This window comes from Megalops cyprinoides, chromosome 11 (genome assembly GCF_013368585.1).
Source record: "Megalops cyprinoides isolate fMegCyp1 chromosome 11, fMegCyp1.pri, whole genome shotgun sequence".
Classification (NCBI taxonomy): Eukaryota; Metazoa; Chordata; class Actinopteri; order Elopiformes; family Megalopidae; genus Megalops; species Megalops cyprinoides.
The window spans coordinates 19,891,092-19,911,206 of NC_050593.1; the positions used below are offsets into that span (position 1 = coordinate 19,891,092).

Consider the following 20,115-nt stretch of genomic DNA (forward strand, 5'->3'; position numbering starts at 1 on the left):
GTAGCCTTTCCCAATCCCAGCCAAAAAGCCACTCTCTATGCTGCTGTCCTGACATCGAACCAATCTTATTTTTTAACAAGTTTACTGCGTGCCTCACTCACAGTGCCTTAGAGAAGTACAAGCAACTGCACGGGCAGAGTGGACTAAAGCCTGTAAGAAAGTGATGACTCTGCCAAAGTTAAATTACTTGATAAACTTGCAAGCGGCTCAATGCAGTTAGCGGGCAGACAACGGCCTTAATGAGTCTCCTGTGCAGTGCATTAAAAAAACATAGTATTCACTGCCTTCATAATCAAGGCAATTTTTTGGAACATAGTTCTCATGAATAATAAGAAATTCATCAACACAAAAATGCTCTAAAGCATTCATAACTTTAAAAAAAACAAAAAACAACGTTTATTTACACATATTTAGAAGCATTTAACCCAAGTTGGACTTGGTTTACAACAGGATTGTGATGCAGAGCATTGACAGCAAAGATGAATTAATGTTCAGGGTCAGCAGTGTTGTTCTGCTCCACGCTTGCCTCTGCCCACTGTGTCCCTGCCTCTGCTGATGTATCCGTCGTCTCCTGGGGCTGTGGCTGCACTGTCTCCTGAGGGGGGTCCTGACGGAGGTGCGGTGCCGGTGGTGTGAGGTTCCCCTGGCAGGTCTGTGTGTTGTCTGCACTCTCAGGGCTAGGAGACCGGTTTCCCTCTGCCTCTTCTGCAGATTCTTTACTTGAATCTCCTGACAAACAACTGCTGGGCGATTTACTCCTCTTGCTCTTGCTCTTCTTTTTCTTGGCTTTCTTCTTCTTCTTTTTGGAGTGCTTGTGATGGTGGTGAGCAGGGCTGCTGTCGGAGGCGTTTGCTGTTTTGTCCTGCTTCTTTGGGCTGTTTGTCTCACTCCTCCTGCGCCTTTTGTTAGAAGGTTCTTTGTTTCTTGATCCCCCTTTTCTTCTGGGGGTCTGTGACCTCCTTGAAGATCTCTCTTTCACCTCCCTGGGTGATCTACTCCTTCCTTTGCTCTCTCCATCTCGACCTCCATCCCTGTTCCTGGATGGGGAATGACTCCTGCCTCTTGACCTCTGCCTCTCCCTGTACCCAGATCTCTTTCCTTGGACACTGACCTGCCTCCTGCCCTCTCTGCTCTGGCTCCGACTCCTCCTTTCTCGGCTCCGGCTCCGCCTCTCCCGACTCCGGCTCCTCCTCTCACGGCTCCGGCTCCTCCTCTCCCGGCTCCGGCTCCTCTTCTCACGGCTCCGCCTCTCCTGGCTCCGGCTCCTCCTTTCCCGGCTCCGGCTCCGCCTATCCTGGCTCCGGCTCCTCCTCTCACGGCTCCGCCTCTCCTGGCTCCGGCTCTTCCTTTCCCAGCTCCGGCTCCGCCTCTCCCGGCTCCGGCGCCTCCTTTCCCGGCTCCGGCTCCTCCTTTCCCTGCTCCTCCTTTCCCGGCTCCGGCTCCTCCTCACCCTTCGCCTCCCCTGGACAGCCTGTGGACTGTAGCTGCGGTGCCTCTGGGACCAGTCTCTGCGCTCCGAGTAGCACTCTGAATACTGGCCTCTGAAAGTACCGCCCCGATCAGGGGACAAATGCAGGTCCCGGTCAGCCTCCCAGAACTCCCCGCCGGGGTTTCTGTACACATGCAGGAAGTTACAGTGCTTCCCTTTGGGACACTTCTTCCTGTCATATAGCCCTGATAGAGAGAGAGATGAGGTTTGCCAACAGAAAGTGGAAAATAAGATGGCTAAAAACGTGCATTATTCATTTATAATGTCATAATGTACACATTCAGAATAGCAATGTAAAAGCAGCAGAGAGTATCGACATAAGCAAGCTGCTGAGCTGGCCAAAATCTGAACACTACATCACTCACTTTCAGAAGTGCAAAGTCAGTACTGGAGTAAATGAATCTTCCAACTTTATGTACAGTTTTTTCTACCACTTTTTGACCTACTTACCACATATTGCAGTCTTCCACCTGGTGACAGGGGAGAACTCGCACTGAAGCTGTCTCCCTGCGTACCATCGACCATTAAATGTTATGAAGGCCTCTCTGCACTGCTGCTCCCTGTAGAAATACAGAGTTCACCTTCAGAGAAACTAGCCCTGTCAGTCAGTCACAGCAGTGTGGGATGTATGGAAACGGCACAGAACCAGCCCCATCAGGTTAATAAATCTCAGATGTTTCTAAGGTTATTGGTTGTCATATGTTTTCTTCTTGCCAATGCAGACACTAGTAACATATAGACTGATGAGAAACAGACAGGCTGATATCTAGTTAATGGGCACTGAAAATTAAAACACTGGGGCAAGTTTCACATGCCTGACAAGCAGGTTTGCTCCCCCCTTGATGCATTCTTGTGTTTCTGAGGCATGTAGGCACGTCTGCACATGCGAACACCAGCATGGGGAGTGGTGCTTTCGAGGAACCAGCGAGCTTATTTACTGGAGCTGGAAATTTGCTGGAGTTGCTCAATCCACAATGCAGGGACACTAACACATTACCAAAAGGTCAGACCTCATATCATTATGGTCAAAACAGTGACACCTTAGCTGTATACCAATATATCTATCTGTGTTCCACGGTCACTCTCTCACCAGAAATTCCCATTGTAAATAACATGTATTTGTAGGGAAACATTCCAGGACTTCAGAAACAAGGGATAACTAGCCTAATAAAATTAACTACTAAAAAACAATGTGTGTAAAGCATGAAAAATACATAGCATACCTTAAATTAAGCAGTAATTAAGCATCAGCACTCACATTTCATTGAAAACTAGCACTGTAAAAGCCACCATCATAGCGCAAACTGTTAATGTCACTTCTATACTGCATCAAAGTCTTCGCCTTTTGATCTTGCTTGAATACTTCACACTTTTCAATGTCAAGTGTGAATTTCTCCAGGGCTCCAAGGAAAAGCAAGTTTGGTCAATTAATTCTAACCTGTGGTACAACCACTCAGTTTCAGATGAGTAAAAAACAAAGTATGGCTAAGTGGTCAACAATAACAGGTAACAGGAGAAGTCAACTTACGTTTCATACTGGACGTATACATTTCCCCTCAAGTGAGGCTCAAAGTTGCAGCTAACCTGGGGGACAAAGCACCACTGTAAATGAGAATATTCTCTTTATCTAAGCCTGTGAAGAGAATGCATCTTTATCAGTGAGACAGCTTGTCACACCTTCATTCCAAACACTAATAAAATTACAAGTACGGTTCCCAATTGTTAAGGTAATTATAGACACAAATTGCCTCAATATTTAGAAACAATTTCTAAATTCTTTATGAAATTGCTTCCCTAAGGAAATCAGAGCGTATCAAATATTGTTCACAGCCATGCATTTTATGAGCCTACATAGCTCTCAGTTTCATATTATCTCCTCCAACAACGCCTGGTGAAGTTACCTTGAACTGCACCACCTTCCCTACACTCCTGAACTCTGGTAGCACATCTTGGTAGAAGTCCAGGAACTGCTGGTGCACCTCCTCCTCGCTGTACTCCAGGCTGGCGTCTGTGTCGTAGTCGTCGCGCCGGCTCTGCTCCATGCTGAAGGTCACAAACATCCCGCGGACCATCAGCGTGCTACTGGAGGTGGGGTGGACGTGCTTACGGGAGCACCTGAACAGAGAGAGAAAGCACCAAAAACAGAGGTGGACCAGCTCAGTGTAACATGATCCACAAAAAAAAACTGGAACATGACACTACATTTTATCTATCAAAAATCAAGTCATAACAATGCAATGAATTGTAATGTGATTATAATGAAAAATCAATCAATGACTGTGAAAACTTATGAATCATTATTTGCTGAGATCCCCTTATTCAGCATACATATTTAGTATTATCCACTTACACCATCATCCATTTATTCACTAGAGCGACAGAAATTAAGCATCTTAAAGGCAGAGCAGCAGTGCCCCAGTCTCTGACATTGTATACATATTTAGCCCCTTAACCATACATACATAACACTGTCACCCTGCCAAACTGTGGACTATATTCTTTGATATACAGTGTGCTAACACAGAGTACAAGATCTTTGCTGAATTCCAGCCTCCTACCTGTCCCCAAATCTGCAGGATCCAGTTTTGAGGAAGAAAGGGCAGTTTGCCCTGTCTTTCTCTGTCCCATAATCCTCTGGGGCCTCAGGGTTTTTCCATGGACCACTATTCTCAAGCTAGCAGAAGGAAAATGCAAAGGTCAGGCATTTATTTCCATCATTTAGATTTATCTCACATGACACACTATAGATTATCTACTACTCTGGGTGATTTAATAATCCCAGTGGTTTCAAATCTGCTGGGATCAAGACTGCTCATGGTACTTAAGTCAGTAAGCTTTTATACTGCAATTTAATCTAAGGTCACCTAACCAAGAACACGGTCCCCGACCGGTCACACAAATCAAAGAACTGGCACAAAACGATGGACGGCCTTAGATTCATAAATCCTTAAAAATTCTCTAATATACAATTTTACTGATGATAATGACAGGATTACAAAATGGCAGTGTTTATAAGGCAACATATGTAAAATGGTGCTGTATGAGCTGCCAAAGGTTGGGAATTTGTCTCTCATACCACTGTTTCAACTGAAATTCATTCTGGCATTTGAAATTCTGGCCCAGATATTCATTCTAGTATTTCCTGTGAAGAGAAGGGGGCATTTCAGTTTTTTCCTCCTTTCATGTTTAGTGGAGTTTTACCCAGTGAATATCTGCTCTGGCTTATACATACCTGGCTTTCAGCTTGGTCCAACATTTTCTGTACTGCTTCCTACAAATGGTGCAAACACAGGGCTGGTGAAAAGCCTGCAGTGGGCTAGCAGATATCTGTTACCGTTTGTTAAGAACAGAGAGTTGACAGGCACAAAATATAACACTTTTTCAAATGCTGAGTTTGGGCTGACTGTACAGTGAACTGTCCAGTCATAACTGCTCAAATGAACAGGATATTTTTAGTGGGAGACATGTTTTAAAAGAAACAGGCATTTTAAACACAGAGGGTAGAAACATTTCTATTCAGTGTTATTTCTGTCTGGATTTTGTGTTCAGTTTTGTTCCAACAACCCACACAAAAAAGATACATTCTCCACATGTGGCAGCAGGTACCTGCAGGATTGTCACTCTTTGTGTACATCTTAGTTAAGGAAGAGCATGGATGGATAAAACGCCAGATAAAAGACAAAACACAATCTTTGACAGTATGGTTCAAAAGTTACTTTTGGACAATGAGGTTAAATGACACCATGGTTCAACTGTTACCAACCACATAAAACACACTCAACCTAAACTCTAAGAACTGTTCTTATGACAGTCCAGAAAGTGCTCTTAGGTCTGTTAATACACTCCTAGGTGTCATGTACAGGTATGTATTTTTTGGGGGTTTAAACACACATTGAGAATCCTTTAGTATGGACGTGGGATTCCAGATACACCTTTTGGATTTTTTCAGATTTAGGTTTACAGGGGAAAGTGCAGAGGAAAAGCGCTACTGTGTTGGGTTGGGCATCTCAACTGAAAGAGGATATGTCGCTCATTATCTCTATCCTCCAAATGCACAGATCACCTCTCTGTCAATCTTCTCCTGCTGCTTCTGCTCCCTCTCTTCCTGCTCTTTTCTCTGCTGCTCCTCCCATTCCTCCTTTATTCTTTTCTGTAGAAGAACAAAGAAACATGTCAAAGGTTAAATCATTCGGTCAGATACTGCAAGGTGGCTGAAAAATAAATCCGCAGCCCTACAAAAACAGATGACAAGAACAAATGGTCGTGAAAATGTAGTTCCAACTAATTAAAAAAAAGAAAACAACTATATACAGAGCTAAGCATATTGTTTTGGCTGTGACAAATCGTCCCTCATTATTGTAGTGTCCTCCCCTCACTCATGGACAGACCCCCCTTCAAATACCTACTATGCCTTTATTTACCACTAGATGGCAAAAGGGTACTAAAAATTGAATCCACCATAGTAGTTCCAGTGTTTGAGAAATGGCTGTTTTTGCTTGTTTACACACACAGACAATATACAGTATGTTATATATAAAAAATAGACCAAGACTTGTACAACACAGGTAACTCTTGTCACCAAACCTTGGACTCTTGAGTATTTCTATCTTCTTCTGCAGACTTTAGATAAGACCACTCCATAAAGCAAAGCACTTAACCTCCTCCTCCTCTTTCTTCTTTCGTGCTGCCTCCTCTCTCTCCATTTTCAGCTTGAATTCCTCCTGAGCGATTTGCTCCCGCTCCAGCCACTCCAGGTGAAGGCGCTGTCTGAATGAGATAAAACATTGTTAAAATGCAGACTCTTACGTACTGGCTTTCACAAGATGCATGAACCAGAGTGGATGACCACAGTCTGTGAAAAAGTTTTCAGGTTACATACCTTTCCTCCTCAGTCTTCCTCTCCTCCTCTTCCTCATCACTATCACCACCATCACCATCTTCTGATACATGGTTCTCTCTGTCCTCTTCTGGTAATTGTACAAACATTTATATTTCATAATACACATTTAAAAATCAAGACCACAAAGCATGCAGTGGTCATTTTCCTTATTTTATGGTACCCTAGTGTCAGCGATGATATGGAATATTGTATGGCTGGTCTACTGCTGAGAGAATTTTCCTTGCAAGTTTCACTAACAATTTCTGTTTATGGTCACATTCTACTCTTTGCGACACTTCCCCACGCTTATTTCATTTTAAACATGCTTGGGAAGCGGATTCATCGAGCGTTCTCAGGTTGGACCTCAAATGTGGTTTAAGTGTACGTGTGACACCTCTGTAGCAAGAGAACACAGTTCGCTAATCAGCTAGCTGCTATGGAAGAGCAAAGTTACCCGAATCTCTGAGTTTTGCAAGGGCTTGACGTTTTCTTTTTCTCCGTTCTTTCTTAAATGCAGCGCGCCGCTGTTTGTGGCTGAAAAGAAAACAAGTACTGAGTTTTAAGAACTTGAACAAAATACAACGCAATGGCCAATGTGAGCTAGCTAACAGCAGTTAGTCTAGGTACGACTTTGAAGGGCGCCAAACCCTGCTTGCTGGCTACTGACTTAATTTAGTTCCGTATCATACTAGAGCAGTCAACAGTGGCCGTTTATGTTTCATCTATGTGGAAAAAAATGTGATCTGACAACGTTAATTTTCAACCTAATTTGTGCATACCTCAATGTTGAATTTCCCCCCATTGCAACAGCGTTCGCCATTTTGATTTGCGGTCTTCTTCGGGTGTTGTATGGGTGGTTTAACCCCGTTGAAAGTTGCACATCGCCATCTACTGTACTGGAGTGGTGAAGCCTTGGTCGTTTTGGAAAAACAGTATCGAAACCAATCCCCGCTGAAAATATGAATTTACAGCAATTTCGTGTTGCAAGCTTTCAACTAGACGACTCACGCACAAAAGAGCACAGCAGGCATTGACAGTGCCATTTTTTTCAAATGGCTTTGCTTGTGATCTTTGTCTTGTTCGTCCTTAGAAACTCATTTCAACTCCAGGTTTCGTTTCATTAAACACTATTTTGTTTTCAATTTCTGTGTCATTTAGAAGAAAAATATGTCACCGTACATTAAGTTCTCTTTATTTCAATCGTCAATTCTGTTTCAACGTTTTAATAAGCGAAATCTCATAACCTGTTTTAAATAACATTATTTAATTATTTCCAATTATTTAACTTTATCATTAATGAGTGCCATCATTTTTACATCCTACAGATCAAACACATCAACAACTGGATGTAAAATACGTCAGCATATTAGCTGTATAGATTCATGTTGGAAAATTATTGTATCAGGATATCAAGGTTTTAGTGTAAAATTAGTTAACAGTTCAATGTTTGAGACCCTGTAATTAAAACAAGTAAAATGTAATATGCAAGCAGACCCTTTGGTAACTCTCCTGATGTCACCAATCACTGCACTGCTGTTTGCTGCCTTATCAGTGGGCCTGTATAAAGTCGTATCTCCACACCTTTCAGACAGAAGAGACAGTGAGAGACTGCTGTTTGGTTTGTAAGATTATTAATTTTTAGTGTTCTGTTTGATTCTGTGAAGAGGAATAAAACTGGCCAGTGGTCCATTCATCATTCTTTTAGTGCATATTTTATCCAATTATCTCTCAATATTGTGGCCATGCCTGGTACCAGATCATACTTTATAATAACTAATAAAAACTGGGTATCCTGTTTTCATTACATTGTTTCAGTTTAAACTGAGTCATGTTTCTGTGTGCCTGCCTGTTGGTTTGGGAGGGTGAGTGGTTGGGCGCAACCAGCCAATCTGGGCCTCAGGGCTGCTTCCCTCATACACTAGGATCAAAAAGAGTTGCTGTGGCCTCGTAATCTGTAATGCAAAGCGAGGGTCTTATTCCACAGTGTGCATTCTTTCTCACCCTGATCTCTGAGGAAAGTCATCATCAGCACTGAAACAGTGAAGCTACTTACAGCACAAGCGCAGGGGAATTTTTCCATTTCTAAGATTTCATTGTACCACAGAAAACACAATACTCCCCTCTCTGCCTAGGCTGTGATGGGCTCATGAATCAAGACTGTTGCAGTGAGACACCTGGTATGACCTGGTCCATTTCTGGTTTGGTTTTCTAGCTCAGTCTGTCCTTGATAATTTTTTCAAACAATGAACTTGCTAGTATACTATACAACGTGGTAGACAGGGCTAACAATAATGGCACTGTACACCATGGTTTAGAGGTCAAATGTGGCTTTAAGCGGGAAAATGAAATACAATTGATTTAGTTGTCAGATACAATAATGATAAGTCTGAGATGCCTGTTTTTTTGAAGGGTGCATATTTAATAGCCTGCAGAGAGTGGTACCGTCTTCATATGACTTTGTTTATCCTTCACTGACTCCTTTGGTCAGGACTCAGTCGGCCTGTCCCTCTGTCATAGCTGATAACAGCTGGTTGTCCCACTGAACTGTGGGAGGGAGTTAGGATATGACTCTGTCCTGGCTGGAGGGCTGGTATGTATTGACCCCATTAGACTCAAACTGTGAAATGATCGATGATGTTTTCTGCTATATCTACCACAGTTTTAATATTCTTTGCTTCTGTTGGCTCTGTGCTCAGTTATATTATGTGGTTAATTTGTTTCATCTGAAATTTTTACATCACTGAATCAAAGGTGTACAGTATACATGTATATGTGTATAATTATATGTGCATGTGTATGTATGATGAAATGAAATAATTCACAAGGTTATATGGTCCATACTTTTTCTTTGTACAATAGGCACCATATATATCATACTCGATGCACTGCACTTCTAAGGAAAGAAAACCACCAGGTCTGTGACCTTATTTTCTCAGTTGTAAAAAGGTGTATCTGAATTCTGTATGTTTAAATGAGCTTGTAAGAAACCCTGAGAAATGCTTAATTCCCAGTGTTGCATTTGCATGGTAGTGTGCTACAAATGTGTCACATAGCATCCTGGAACACCTGCCATTCCAGTAATTACCATCCACTGAAGGAAATCTCCATTAACATAGTTTACACTGTGCCCCACACTACTATCTGTTGGGCTGTTTAAAAGTCTGAATAGATAGTCCAGGCGTTCAATCCCACCTCGCCATTCATAACATTGTGGAATCATGGGAAGGCTACCTAGAAGTTAGGAGTTTTACACTGTTGTCTTGCATCTGCACTGGTTATTGTGTTGGAAGGAACACACTGAGATCCCTATACCACCCATTAATCCCAGCTGTCCATATGATTTCTCAATGAGACATAAACAGCCACGCCAAGCCCCTCCTTTTTCCTGAGCGTGATGCTTTACTTTGCCCTCTCGTGACATCAGCTGTATCAACTGTATTAAGCTGGAAACAGCTTTGTGTTGACCAGAGTCTGCAGAGGACCCTTCTGGCCATTGATGGTCTGATTTGTTCTTTCCGATCTGCCTTGGCTCTAGAAACAGACAGCATGTGAGCATTCAGACTGGAACGCAATAGTTTATTCTCTCCTCTCGCTGCTGCTCTATTTGTGTAGCCTCAGACATCCAGCTGGCGGACACAGGTCATAGTCAATAAAACTGTATTTCATTTACATGACTAATGTCATACTGTACTAGGCCATTGTCCTGTTTTGTTATCAACTAGAGCAGGACAGGAGACAAGGCCAGAGGGCCATGTCTGTGCTCTAGAACTGTCCAGTTGAAGATGGCTCATCATCCTGGGCAATTTTAGGGCATATGTCATTGGCAAAGAGGTCAACAAGGAATTGCTAGAATTATATTCAGTCGTGAGAGAAGAGTTAAAGTCCAACAGGTTAAAATGCCTTATTCTTCATTTACAGTTCTTACTACTGAAAGATAACCAGCATGTGTCAAACCCTCCATCATAATGATTGTAGCTCAAGGTGTCAACTATTACACTCAGTATCACTTTTCATCATAAACACTTGTTTATGTTATTGGACTACTATGATGATTTTAACACAGAATTGTGGGTCGGTATTTGACACAGGTCTCAAAGTGCAAAAGTTGCCAAGGTTGCTAAAAATACATTGCAGAGGGCTATCACTGTCAAAAGCTCACCATTGCTAAAATATCTAGACAATTGATTTTATTAGGGTTAGTAGATACATAGTTATAGAATTTTTTGAAAATTTTTAGTGTGATGAAACATTTTAATTCACACTACTAACACTATGAATTCCTTTGTGAGTGTGTGAGCCTTGAATAGCCTCATACACTGTTCTGTTTTATAAAATAGGAAATTCTTGCATATTTCTCTATCCTGCTAATATATCTCAAATACCTGTGCTTGAAGTTGTTACTTTTTTCACTTGCACAGTAAACTTTCAAGGCTTAAGTCCATTCTTAAGAGTTACACTGATCATTTTTATCAGTATGGGCGCTGCTGGTTGAGTTGTGCCACATCAATTGAGGCCTACATCAATGCCCCTCCCCTGCTCCAACTTTGAGCCCAACATACCGTACTCACTCACTCTGACTCTCACTGCACAGACTCCTGCCCTCAAGCAAAAGACAGCAAGAGAGTAAGAGAGCGAGAGCGACAGAGAGAGAGAGAGAGATAGAGAGAGAGAGAGTCACATCACTGCATGATTATTGACAAGTTTGATGTGCTCAGCTAGTGGAAAGTATAGGAAAATTGGAGCTTCAGCATAGTGACTGCCCTCTAGGCCTGGACTGGCTCCACTAGTATCTGTAATGGAAAGATTAAAAGCAAACCCCCCGCCCCCCTACATGCACACAAACTCCTCCCCCTGCCCCAACTCCAGCTCCAATACGTCCCTCTCTCCCTCCCTCCCTAATCATAAATAGCACGCAGGGGGATTCACTTATTTAAAAACTTTGCTGAAAAGCTTCATGGTGTATTTTTGGGTTAGCTCAAGCAGCAAATCCATCGCATATCCCTAACAAGTCAGAGGGGTCTAATTATTCTTCTCTACTGAGACTGACACAGCTTCAGTGCAGAACAGGATTTCCTGTTGGGACCTCAGATTCCAGAGCGCCGCCCATCCCAGCTCAGCTCGGGCCTGTCCTTTCTGTGATTGAAGCCGGAGCTTGAGAGAGCTCCTCTACACCGACTTCACGCTGTCTCTCAGGTTGTATCCTGCCCTCATCGTGGACAATGATGAGGATGACGATGGAAACTTCACCAAGTGGATGAGTAGCTACTGGGGCCACGACGCAGAGCAGGAACGGGCGAAAGAGAGGCGGCGAAGTTTCCGGAGACCGACCCACCCACCTGCAGACCGGCGAGCCTCACTTCCCTGCCCGGTAAGACACCTTTCTAAGCTGCCCACTCTCAGGATAGGGAAAATGCCACTAAGATCTCTATCGCATAGACCATTCTTTCTACATCAAGTCAGTGGTACAGTATAGCTTGTATTTATTCTTTTTTTGTTCCTTAGCAATCACTTGCAACAATTCTATTATTAGCTAAAAAAGAGAACATGTGTCAAGCGTTTCTCAAAATCATATGACAAACATCTCAGGAGCTGCTCTTTCATTGCGTATTAATTTCATTTTAAGGTCTCATTCAATTGGATTTCAATAGGATTTTCTAACCTTTCTTACTAAATAAGAAAGAACACAAAAGTGGAAAACAACCACCACAAAAACATCCAAAATGATTTATTGATTATGTTGACACATTATGATCTCAAACAGTATGATGTGCACTACTTACCATATGCCTGGAACATTTTGCCAATAATCTAACAAAAATCTAAAAAAAAACATGGTGCTTGAAGGAAATTTATAACATATGCGATTACTACTGATCCATGCATTATTCTGCAGTGAACAATCTACCAGTTGTGGTAATTATCACAAAACTTTAAAGAGCACACAGTGGATTGTAGTTGCCATGTTTTCCACCCAGCTAATAGCTGTTAGCACAATAGCATGCAGTGTCCATACTAAATGCCATGCTGGGTAGAAAAACATGTTTTGCCTCCAAAGCCTAAAAATACACATACCACTTGAAATGCTATTTCCTTTTACTGTACCTCAAAAATTTTGTGAAGAACTAATATCAGGACTAAATAAACTAATTATTTTCATGTGTGCTCCACCCCTTGGGCTGGATCAAATGTCTACATTTGGGGCACAGTGTTAGCCTCATTAGAACACCAGAACATAAGTATCCCAAAACTGACAGTCAGATTGTTTATGAATACAGAGTGACCAAAGAGAACTACATCTGAGAAAAATTAATGTAATGGGCCATAAACTGTTGTGCAATTTGTCATCTGGAGTCATCTTTACAGGTAACACTTTCTTGTACCACAAGAAAAGAGAAAGGAACAATTTGGTTTTGGTTCTTGAAGTTTTCTGCAGTTTTTGCAAATTTTATTTTAAATAATAAATAATTTAATAGTATTACTTTCACACATGACAAATGGTAATTATTACAATCACAGTGCTTTCTTTTATAAATGTACATGTGGCACCTGCTATTGCAAATATATTGTATACTTTCACTATAGTATGATAAAAGCCACTGACTAATATATGAAAGCAATCATTTACACATCTGTTTTCAAATAAATGGTTTATCAGCAATAATTGCTATTTTTCTGGTGTGACTACCATACCTCCAGTGCTTATAGACAGACTCCTGCACTTATGTACAGTCATGTGGGCATGTTTATTATGATGTTACCACCACACAGATTCCTCCAATACCTGTGCAAATGTCAAATACTGAAATCAAAATGAACTCTGCAAGCAATAGTAGGCTAATTATTACCATAAAACAGGACTTATTATAAAATAAGCATTTTAAAATGATCACTCATAGTTAAATGAAATAGGCTGTAAGACAAGCTAATCAAATACTAATCAGCAACTAATCACATTTTGTGATTAAATGTATATTCGATGGAAGTCTTTATGTAAAACAACAACAGTTGGACAACAGTTTCTTATAATATTGCAAAACATTAATGTAATCTGACCCTAAAATATCGACATGTTTAATGCATTAAGCAATTCCTGATGCATGTGAAAGAATCAGGAACAAGATGACTAGAGACAAATTTCAATGAATGTGTACATGGAGTTAAACAATATCAGTGCACAGACTTAATATGGATCATCTGATGACTGGGATTACATGGGGCATAAATTATATTATTCCATATAACTGTAATACCATCAACTCCCTCTCCACATTTAAATTCAGTTTGAGAAGAACCTACATTATATAACTAGCCAACAGGGGGAGGAAGATTGAGCAAAATTTGATCTGAAATGGGTACTGTCATCTTATTAACAGAAATACAACATTGCATTGAAATGGATAATAAGGTAAGAGACAGTAAACTTCTTTGTCCATTGGGTGAAATTTGTGATGGACAATCAAGTGAAGTGCTGCTGTACACATAACATTACACATTAGACATGCATAACAAACAATAATAAATGTACAATATTTACAGACAGCAATGTATCGATATAAAAAAATTACAGTTAAAAGTCCACAGTGAAGTGCTGAATCGCTGAGCACAATAAACGATAATAAAAAAATAAATCAATGTAAAAATTATGAGTATATTTCATTATGATTTGGCCCTCACCATTTTGCAATTTGAATGATGTAGGCACAAATCTTTGTTTTTATTTTTGGAATCTTTGCTTTTGGAATACTAAGAGTCAATTTTTCCTGTATTGAATGGTATCCCAGCAGAATTTGGTCAATTTATGGAATAATGGTGGGCGTTGACGACAAAGAGCAGGACATAATTCACACACACACGCACACACACACACACACACACACACACACACACACACACACACACAAACATATATACACATTTATGAAATCATCAATAAACTAGTAAAAAATAAAAGATGAGAAAGGCAATGGCATATGTGCACCCCATGACCAGTACATGTGTTCCCATTGGCTGCAAGGTTAGAACACAGATTAAGACAAATCCAACCTTGCTGTTAATTATAAGAGACACAAAACTGCAGTGTGAGTGGGGCTGAACTGTCTTTTTATAATCACTAATGTTTAGTACAAAAAGTACAAATACCATACAAAGGACAATGAAAATCTGGCACCTGATGTTTATCATTTCAGTATGCTTTAAAAAGAGATCTGGGACAATTTTGATGTCACATTATCAATGATGAAGCATGAATTATTGAATAACTGATATTGTTTTGTATTTATATAACATCATGTGTTGTCCTCCTGTTAAGGAGAGCTACACAGTTATACAGTATGTGAGCATGTGCTGTATGAAGAAATAGAAAAATAACTGCCTAAAAACTGCATAAAATGAGATGGGTATTTTCTGTGTCCCAGTATATGTACAATTTAGATGATTACCATATGCTTTTCATCTGTGAAATGAAGTGAGCTTAGCAAAATGTGACTGAAATATTCAGTGAATATAGGGGAGAAAATATATTCATATAAAATACATATGTATTTTGTAGGTACTGAGGCTGTATTTTTCAATCAAAAAAGAACAGTAACTGAAAAAGGTGCTTTGTCATCTAACCAGCTGCTGTGTGTCATCCTGTTCCCAGCTTTGGCAGACATCTTTCAGATGCTTTTGTTAGTCCATATTGATTCCTTTGCCAGAAGCGTGCTGTTGTTAATTAATATTGGCCAGCTGGTCGAAGCGCTGACATGGGCTCCCGGAATTCTGCCCTTATAAGTTATCTGATTATGCCTCAAGAACAGTGGCAGCAACATCATGGAGTATTTCCAGAACAGTTCACAATTATAATGATTTTTAACCAGCTGAATGTATGTGTGCAGTAAGACAATGAATATGTTCAGTGACATTCTCTTTGACAGTTCTGTTACTCTCACTTGTAGCAGGACTTGAAAGACTTACTCCTTGATTGAGTGATTCATTGTATAGTATATCACTGACTGATATACTATTTATAAAATATAGTTAGTACTATACTTTATACTATGTACTCTTTCACTATATAAGTGTATTTTCGTATGTACATGAACTGATTCTCTAGAAATAAAAGAGATACATGTAAAGTATACAGTCCTCTTAAAAATTTCATTTCAAATCTGCATAGGACCATCAGGTAAAATTAAGAGGAAACAAAATAATAAGATACAGGGGAAAATGCATAAAATATTTTTATTTTAAGTTAAAATAAAAATATTAAGTTAAAAAGAGTGAATCATAAATCCCAGCACAAGCCAAAAACAGTAGGCACGGCATCTCAGTAGTAACAAACAAGCAAGAAAGTATATATACATATCAAAATCAAGTACCAGTGATGTAACAGCTCACAAGGCTGCAGTAACTGTTGGAGTGCAGATGTGATTCTGTGTGCTCCCCTTTCAGCGATCAGGCTGTTATTTGTCCCCAGAGTGTTTACTTCATTTGTCATCGTTATCATGTGGTCTTCAATTTTCTTAAAATTATCATTGTCAATTATCATTATTTCCATGCATACTTCAATTATTTTTAAAATCCGTCATCAGTAACACGCACGTGAAAGACCAGACACGGCCTGGAAATGAATGTCCCTGTTCGTATGCCAAATCCATAAATTCATTGATTTTATGATAACGTGACCTACAGGCTGATTTTTTTTGGCCCTCTGTGAGGGGAGGGGTGGGTGTGAGGTCACAGTGGGGTTGTGGGAAGGTTAGTCCTCATGAAAGGGGAGAGCACGAGACATAATGTCAATAAGGCACTATGCCAAACTGTGCCAGTCGAAAAAAGGCTGGTGGCCAATTGTTCAGAGTATTATGTTATGATTTGTGCTCAGCAGCACAGTTGAGCTGAGTGTGCTAGCCTGGACAATAGTGGGGCAATTTCAAAGCGCAATGCATCAAGGGTAGGAATATTTACGATACAGTATAATGTATTACGTACATAACAGATTTAATATTTCTCTTTAAGTGTAGTAGTTTTGGATGATTTTACATGAGTGATAGAAGTATCATAATCACTTTTTTTCTCAGATAATATTACCAAAACTTCACAGAGCAGCAGAATGTTTTTGATAATAGTTGCATGTTTAATAAAAAAATGATGAATAAAAAAATGATCACACATAATATTGCTTCAAATCAAATCCCTTTTGATGTCACTTTTTTCCCAGAACCACTTGCCACCCGTTTATTGCAGTGTTAAATTAACCCTTTTAGTGTCACATGGCAAGATAACTGGCACACTGCACAATTTGTGTTATAACATAGCTTTGCCCTTGTTCGCAATGGATGAATATTTTATTTTGACAACATAATACAATGAATATGAAAGTGATTTGTGACAATGTTGCATCACCTTACTGGAGCAGTCATAATAAATCATTGTAAGAATATTATCATAATTACTGAGAAAAACAGAGAAACATTTTAATGCATGACTTGGTTTGGTATTTTTGGAAATATAGGGTGCTACGGCAAAAGCCCCTTGCCTATGGAAGCACATTTATATCACCGGAAAAGCAAATAAAGAAATTAATAATGTGTTGATATTTTCTTTGCATTATAACCTCAAAATTACAGCTAAGTTATTATTTCATTCTATGAAAGTATCCTAATATCATAATAATGGCTCAATTATGAGAAAATAGCTCATCATTATAAGATTTTCATTTTTTTGTGGTAGCAATGGGTCTCCATAGGACCATCTGCATTAGTTACATATTTATGCTTAACGAGAAAATGATAACCATTCTCCTTGTAATAAATTGGCTTTGTAAAAAACTTTTATTGTATTAAAATTGTATTGTTCTTTTAAACCTAATCTCAATGTGAAAAATATTTTCATGGTGGAAAATAATTTATTTAATAGATATACTATCATTGTGAACTGTTGGAAGGATCAAGGTGTATTCTAACAAAAATCTACATGGCCAAGTTTCTGGCCGTCACCATACCAACAGCTGCAAATATGTGGTTGCACATTTATGGTTGTGGGCCTCCTGTGGGTGGTCAAGTGACTTTCCCTTCTTCCCCCTAGTCCCAGCTTAATGCCATGAAGATGAAACCTCTCCACCCTGCCACCATGGTGCCCATGCGTGCCCCTATCAAATCCCGGGACAAGACGGAGGTCAGGCCACACCCCCAGGCCCGTCGTGTCTCGTCTGACGACAATAGCCACACGAGGAGCCCCACCCTCAACAGCCGCATCACCACCATCCACGAACTATCCGAAACCTTTGAGAGGAGGCTGCGGTTTCGTTGCCGTAACGTCATGTCACTGGTGGGTACTGCACCCCCTGTGAATCTGTGAAGCAAATGCAAATGCCTTGTTAGGCATTCATTTTAAGGCTTCCAAAGGGGTCCAGAGTTGACATCTCATGCTACAGGTTCCCTTCCCTCGCGGTTTGCACCTCTAACCCGCAATGCCTTACAGCATCAATAAACTGTCAAAGGATTTAGGATTATTTGTTACATTTAAATACTTTATTTACCTGTTCTTTATTTACCTGAATAAACATTAGCATATCATTCTTTTCTCTCCTGTGAGGTGGTGCCATTCCATAATTTTGAATCCCTGTTAATATTGTACTGCGTGCTAAACGAAAACCCTTTTGAAAATCAGTCTTGATGCAGTGGAGGGGAAGATCCTGATGGGTGTGCTGTGTTGTGTGCACAGAGTGATGCAGATGACCTATGTCTGATCTGTCATGATGACATGAGGAACCCGGGAACCCGAGAGAACTGCACACACCGGCTCCATAAAGAGGTAAGGCTGAGAACACCAAGCCATAGAACCCAGCTCACCTGTGTCACAGTGTCACTGTGTTGTGGAACTGCTGTATCTGCATCCCTTTCTCACTCTGCCCTTCCCCTATTTGTTTTACAAAGGAAGAGAGTATCACTTTCTTCTGCTGATGCATGTCATCATCTTCAGAATGCATGGCACTGCATGACATTACAGTATTGGCATTCAGCAGATGCTCTTATCCAGAGCGACTTAAATAGGTTACAGATTTTTTACATTTTACCCATTTATATAGCTGAATATTTACTGAGGTTAAAAGTACATTGCCAAAGGGTATAACAGTAGTGCCCCAGTGGGGAAATCAAACTAGCAACCTTTCAGTTATGAGTCCCGCTCCTTACCACTATGCCACACTGCCACTGACATGAACCTGTTATGACAGATCTACAGCCCAGGTCAGACATGTGTATGTTTGCATGGCTGCTTGTCTCAGACCTAATTTAACTTAATTTAATTTACCTCTCATCTGGTCAATGTGCATAGGGAAGGAGGTCAGAGACAGGGCGTCCCCACAGCGGAATCACAGTGGCTGAATGTGAAGGTCATAAGTCTGGAGACGTCCCATCCTGTATGGACCAAGAGTACCGCCACCCCCGACGGAAGCTCTCCCTACGAAGACAGCGCTGATGTCAGCCCGAAGCAGGACCAAACATGACAGCAACAGGGTGTCACATTTAATACTGCAGTTAATACTACACACTTACGTGTGTGTAACTCTCTTCATCTCATTGGCTGTCCGGAATCTGGATGCTTTCGTATCTGTCATTCAAATCAACAGATGTCCAAATATTCAACATCTTCACGTGTGGACATCACAGGATCTGTTCTCTAAACCAAAGCACAACAGCCATACCAACAGCACTGCCTTCACCTCCTTTGATGTTTTCAACCTTTACAATTTAGGCAACACTTGTCATTGACCGTCAGTAATCTATTTATGAAACAAAATTTGCTTGCTAATATTTGGCTGTGCTTTATATATTTAGCAATCAGTTCCTGTACTCTGCTTGCATGAATTGTACCTTAGCCATTTTGTAGCAACTATGTAGCTACTGCTTTAGCTCTCAAACAGAACACCTGCTTCCGGTCATAGATTGTGGTCATGTTTTTCTATTTATGGTAGGTCGTAGACATTTTCTGTGACACTGTGCTGTGAAGCTTTGCTGTTAGTATTGTTGTTGCAGTACAGGCCAAGGACACATTTAAAAAACTTTTGTACTAAAACCATTACCAAAGGGAAATTCTAAACATTTGTAAATCTGTTTCTGTTACTTTTAAAAGGTTGCTGTCAGTTGGGGTATGCATTCTGTAACCTGTGGACAGGTTTCAGTTGGTTTTAGGGCCTTGATCTTAGCCTAGTGGAATATGAAACTGTTTTTGAAACTGGCATTATTTTAAGTAGTATGTACTGTAAAATGACTTGGAAAATTAAAGAAAATAAATATGTATATGCTGATATATCCTGCCTTCCTCTGGTTAGTACAGGGATCTTATCACTGTAAAATGCATTGTCTTCTGAGACATGGTGCAGTAGTTTAGTGCTGAATTAGTTACAAAGAATTAAATTATTAATTTGAACATGAAACATGCCAAGACTATTAAAATCTGATTGGACCTGATTCTTTATTTCTTTGTATTCATGCAAAGCATGCCAATACTACTGAGATATGACCTCTTTTTCTTTATAACACAAAAACTGTGACTGAATCATAACAGTCTGTCAGTGTGTGTACAGTTGTACCTACTATAGTGTTAGTAGTAGTACTATATTTCTTAGTTCAGTACATTGGGGGGGGGGGGGGGGGACTGGAACTAGAAAGAATATACCAGGAACAAACAGTAGTTATGATCCTAAGTGGTAGTCTGTGCTATATAAAACAGCAACTTCACCCAAATGCTTATAATTAGCAGCTAG

At 40.3% G+C, this 20,115-nt stretch overlaps 2 protein-coding genes across 2 annotated transcripts; one reads left to right on the forward strand and one right to left on the reverse strand.

The window, feature by feature from the left end:
* Positions 1-484: 484 nt before the first annotated feature.
* Positions 485-7,210, reverse strand: zrsr2 (zinc finger (CCCH type), RNA-binding motif and serine/arginine rich 2). The gene is made up of 11 exons (XM_036540857.1): positions 7,148-7,210; positions 6,823-6,902; positions 6,369-6,456; positions 6,148-6,256; positions 5,553-5,639; positions 4,722-4,760; positions 4,048-4,163; positions 3,391-3,604; positions 3,018-3,073; positions 1,940-2,049; positions 485-1,674 (listed from the first exon to the last, which is right to left on the reverse strand). Exons 1-11 carry the CDS (start codon positions 7,186-7,188, stop codon positions 485-487), a joined length of 2,130 nt encoding a protein of 709 aa, XP_036396750.1. The 5' UTR covers positions 7,189-7,210.
* Positions 7,211-11,511: 4,301 nt separating this feature from the next.
* Positions 11,512-18,838, forward strand: lnp1 (leukemia NUP98 fusion partner 1; the record flags this gene model as incomplete). Its single annotated transcript, XM_036539943.1, has 4 exons — positions 11,512-11,736; positions 17,433-17,675; positions 18,072-18,161; positions 18,684-18,838. Coding segments are annotated over 4 exons (702 nt in total), but the record flags the coding sequence as incomplete, so codon positions are not given.
* Between the last annotated feature and the right edge of the window lie 1,277 nt (positions 18,839-20,115).

Coding starts and splice junctions, on each gene's coding strand:
- zrsr2 (XM_036540857.1), bottom strand. CDS start 7,188: ATGGCGAACGCTGTTGCAATGGGGGGAAATTCAACATTGAG. Junction 4,761..5,552: donor AGGAGAAGATTGACAGAGAG/GTGATCTGTGCA, acceptor CACCATTTGTAG/GAAGCAGTACAGAAAATGTT. Junction 3,605..4,047: donor TCCTGCAGATTTGGGGACAG/GTAGGAGGCTGG, acceptor CTCTCTGTTCAG/GTGCTCCCGTAAGCACGTCC.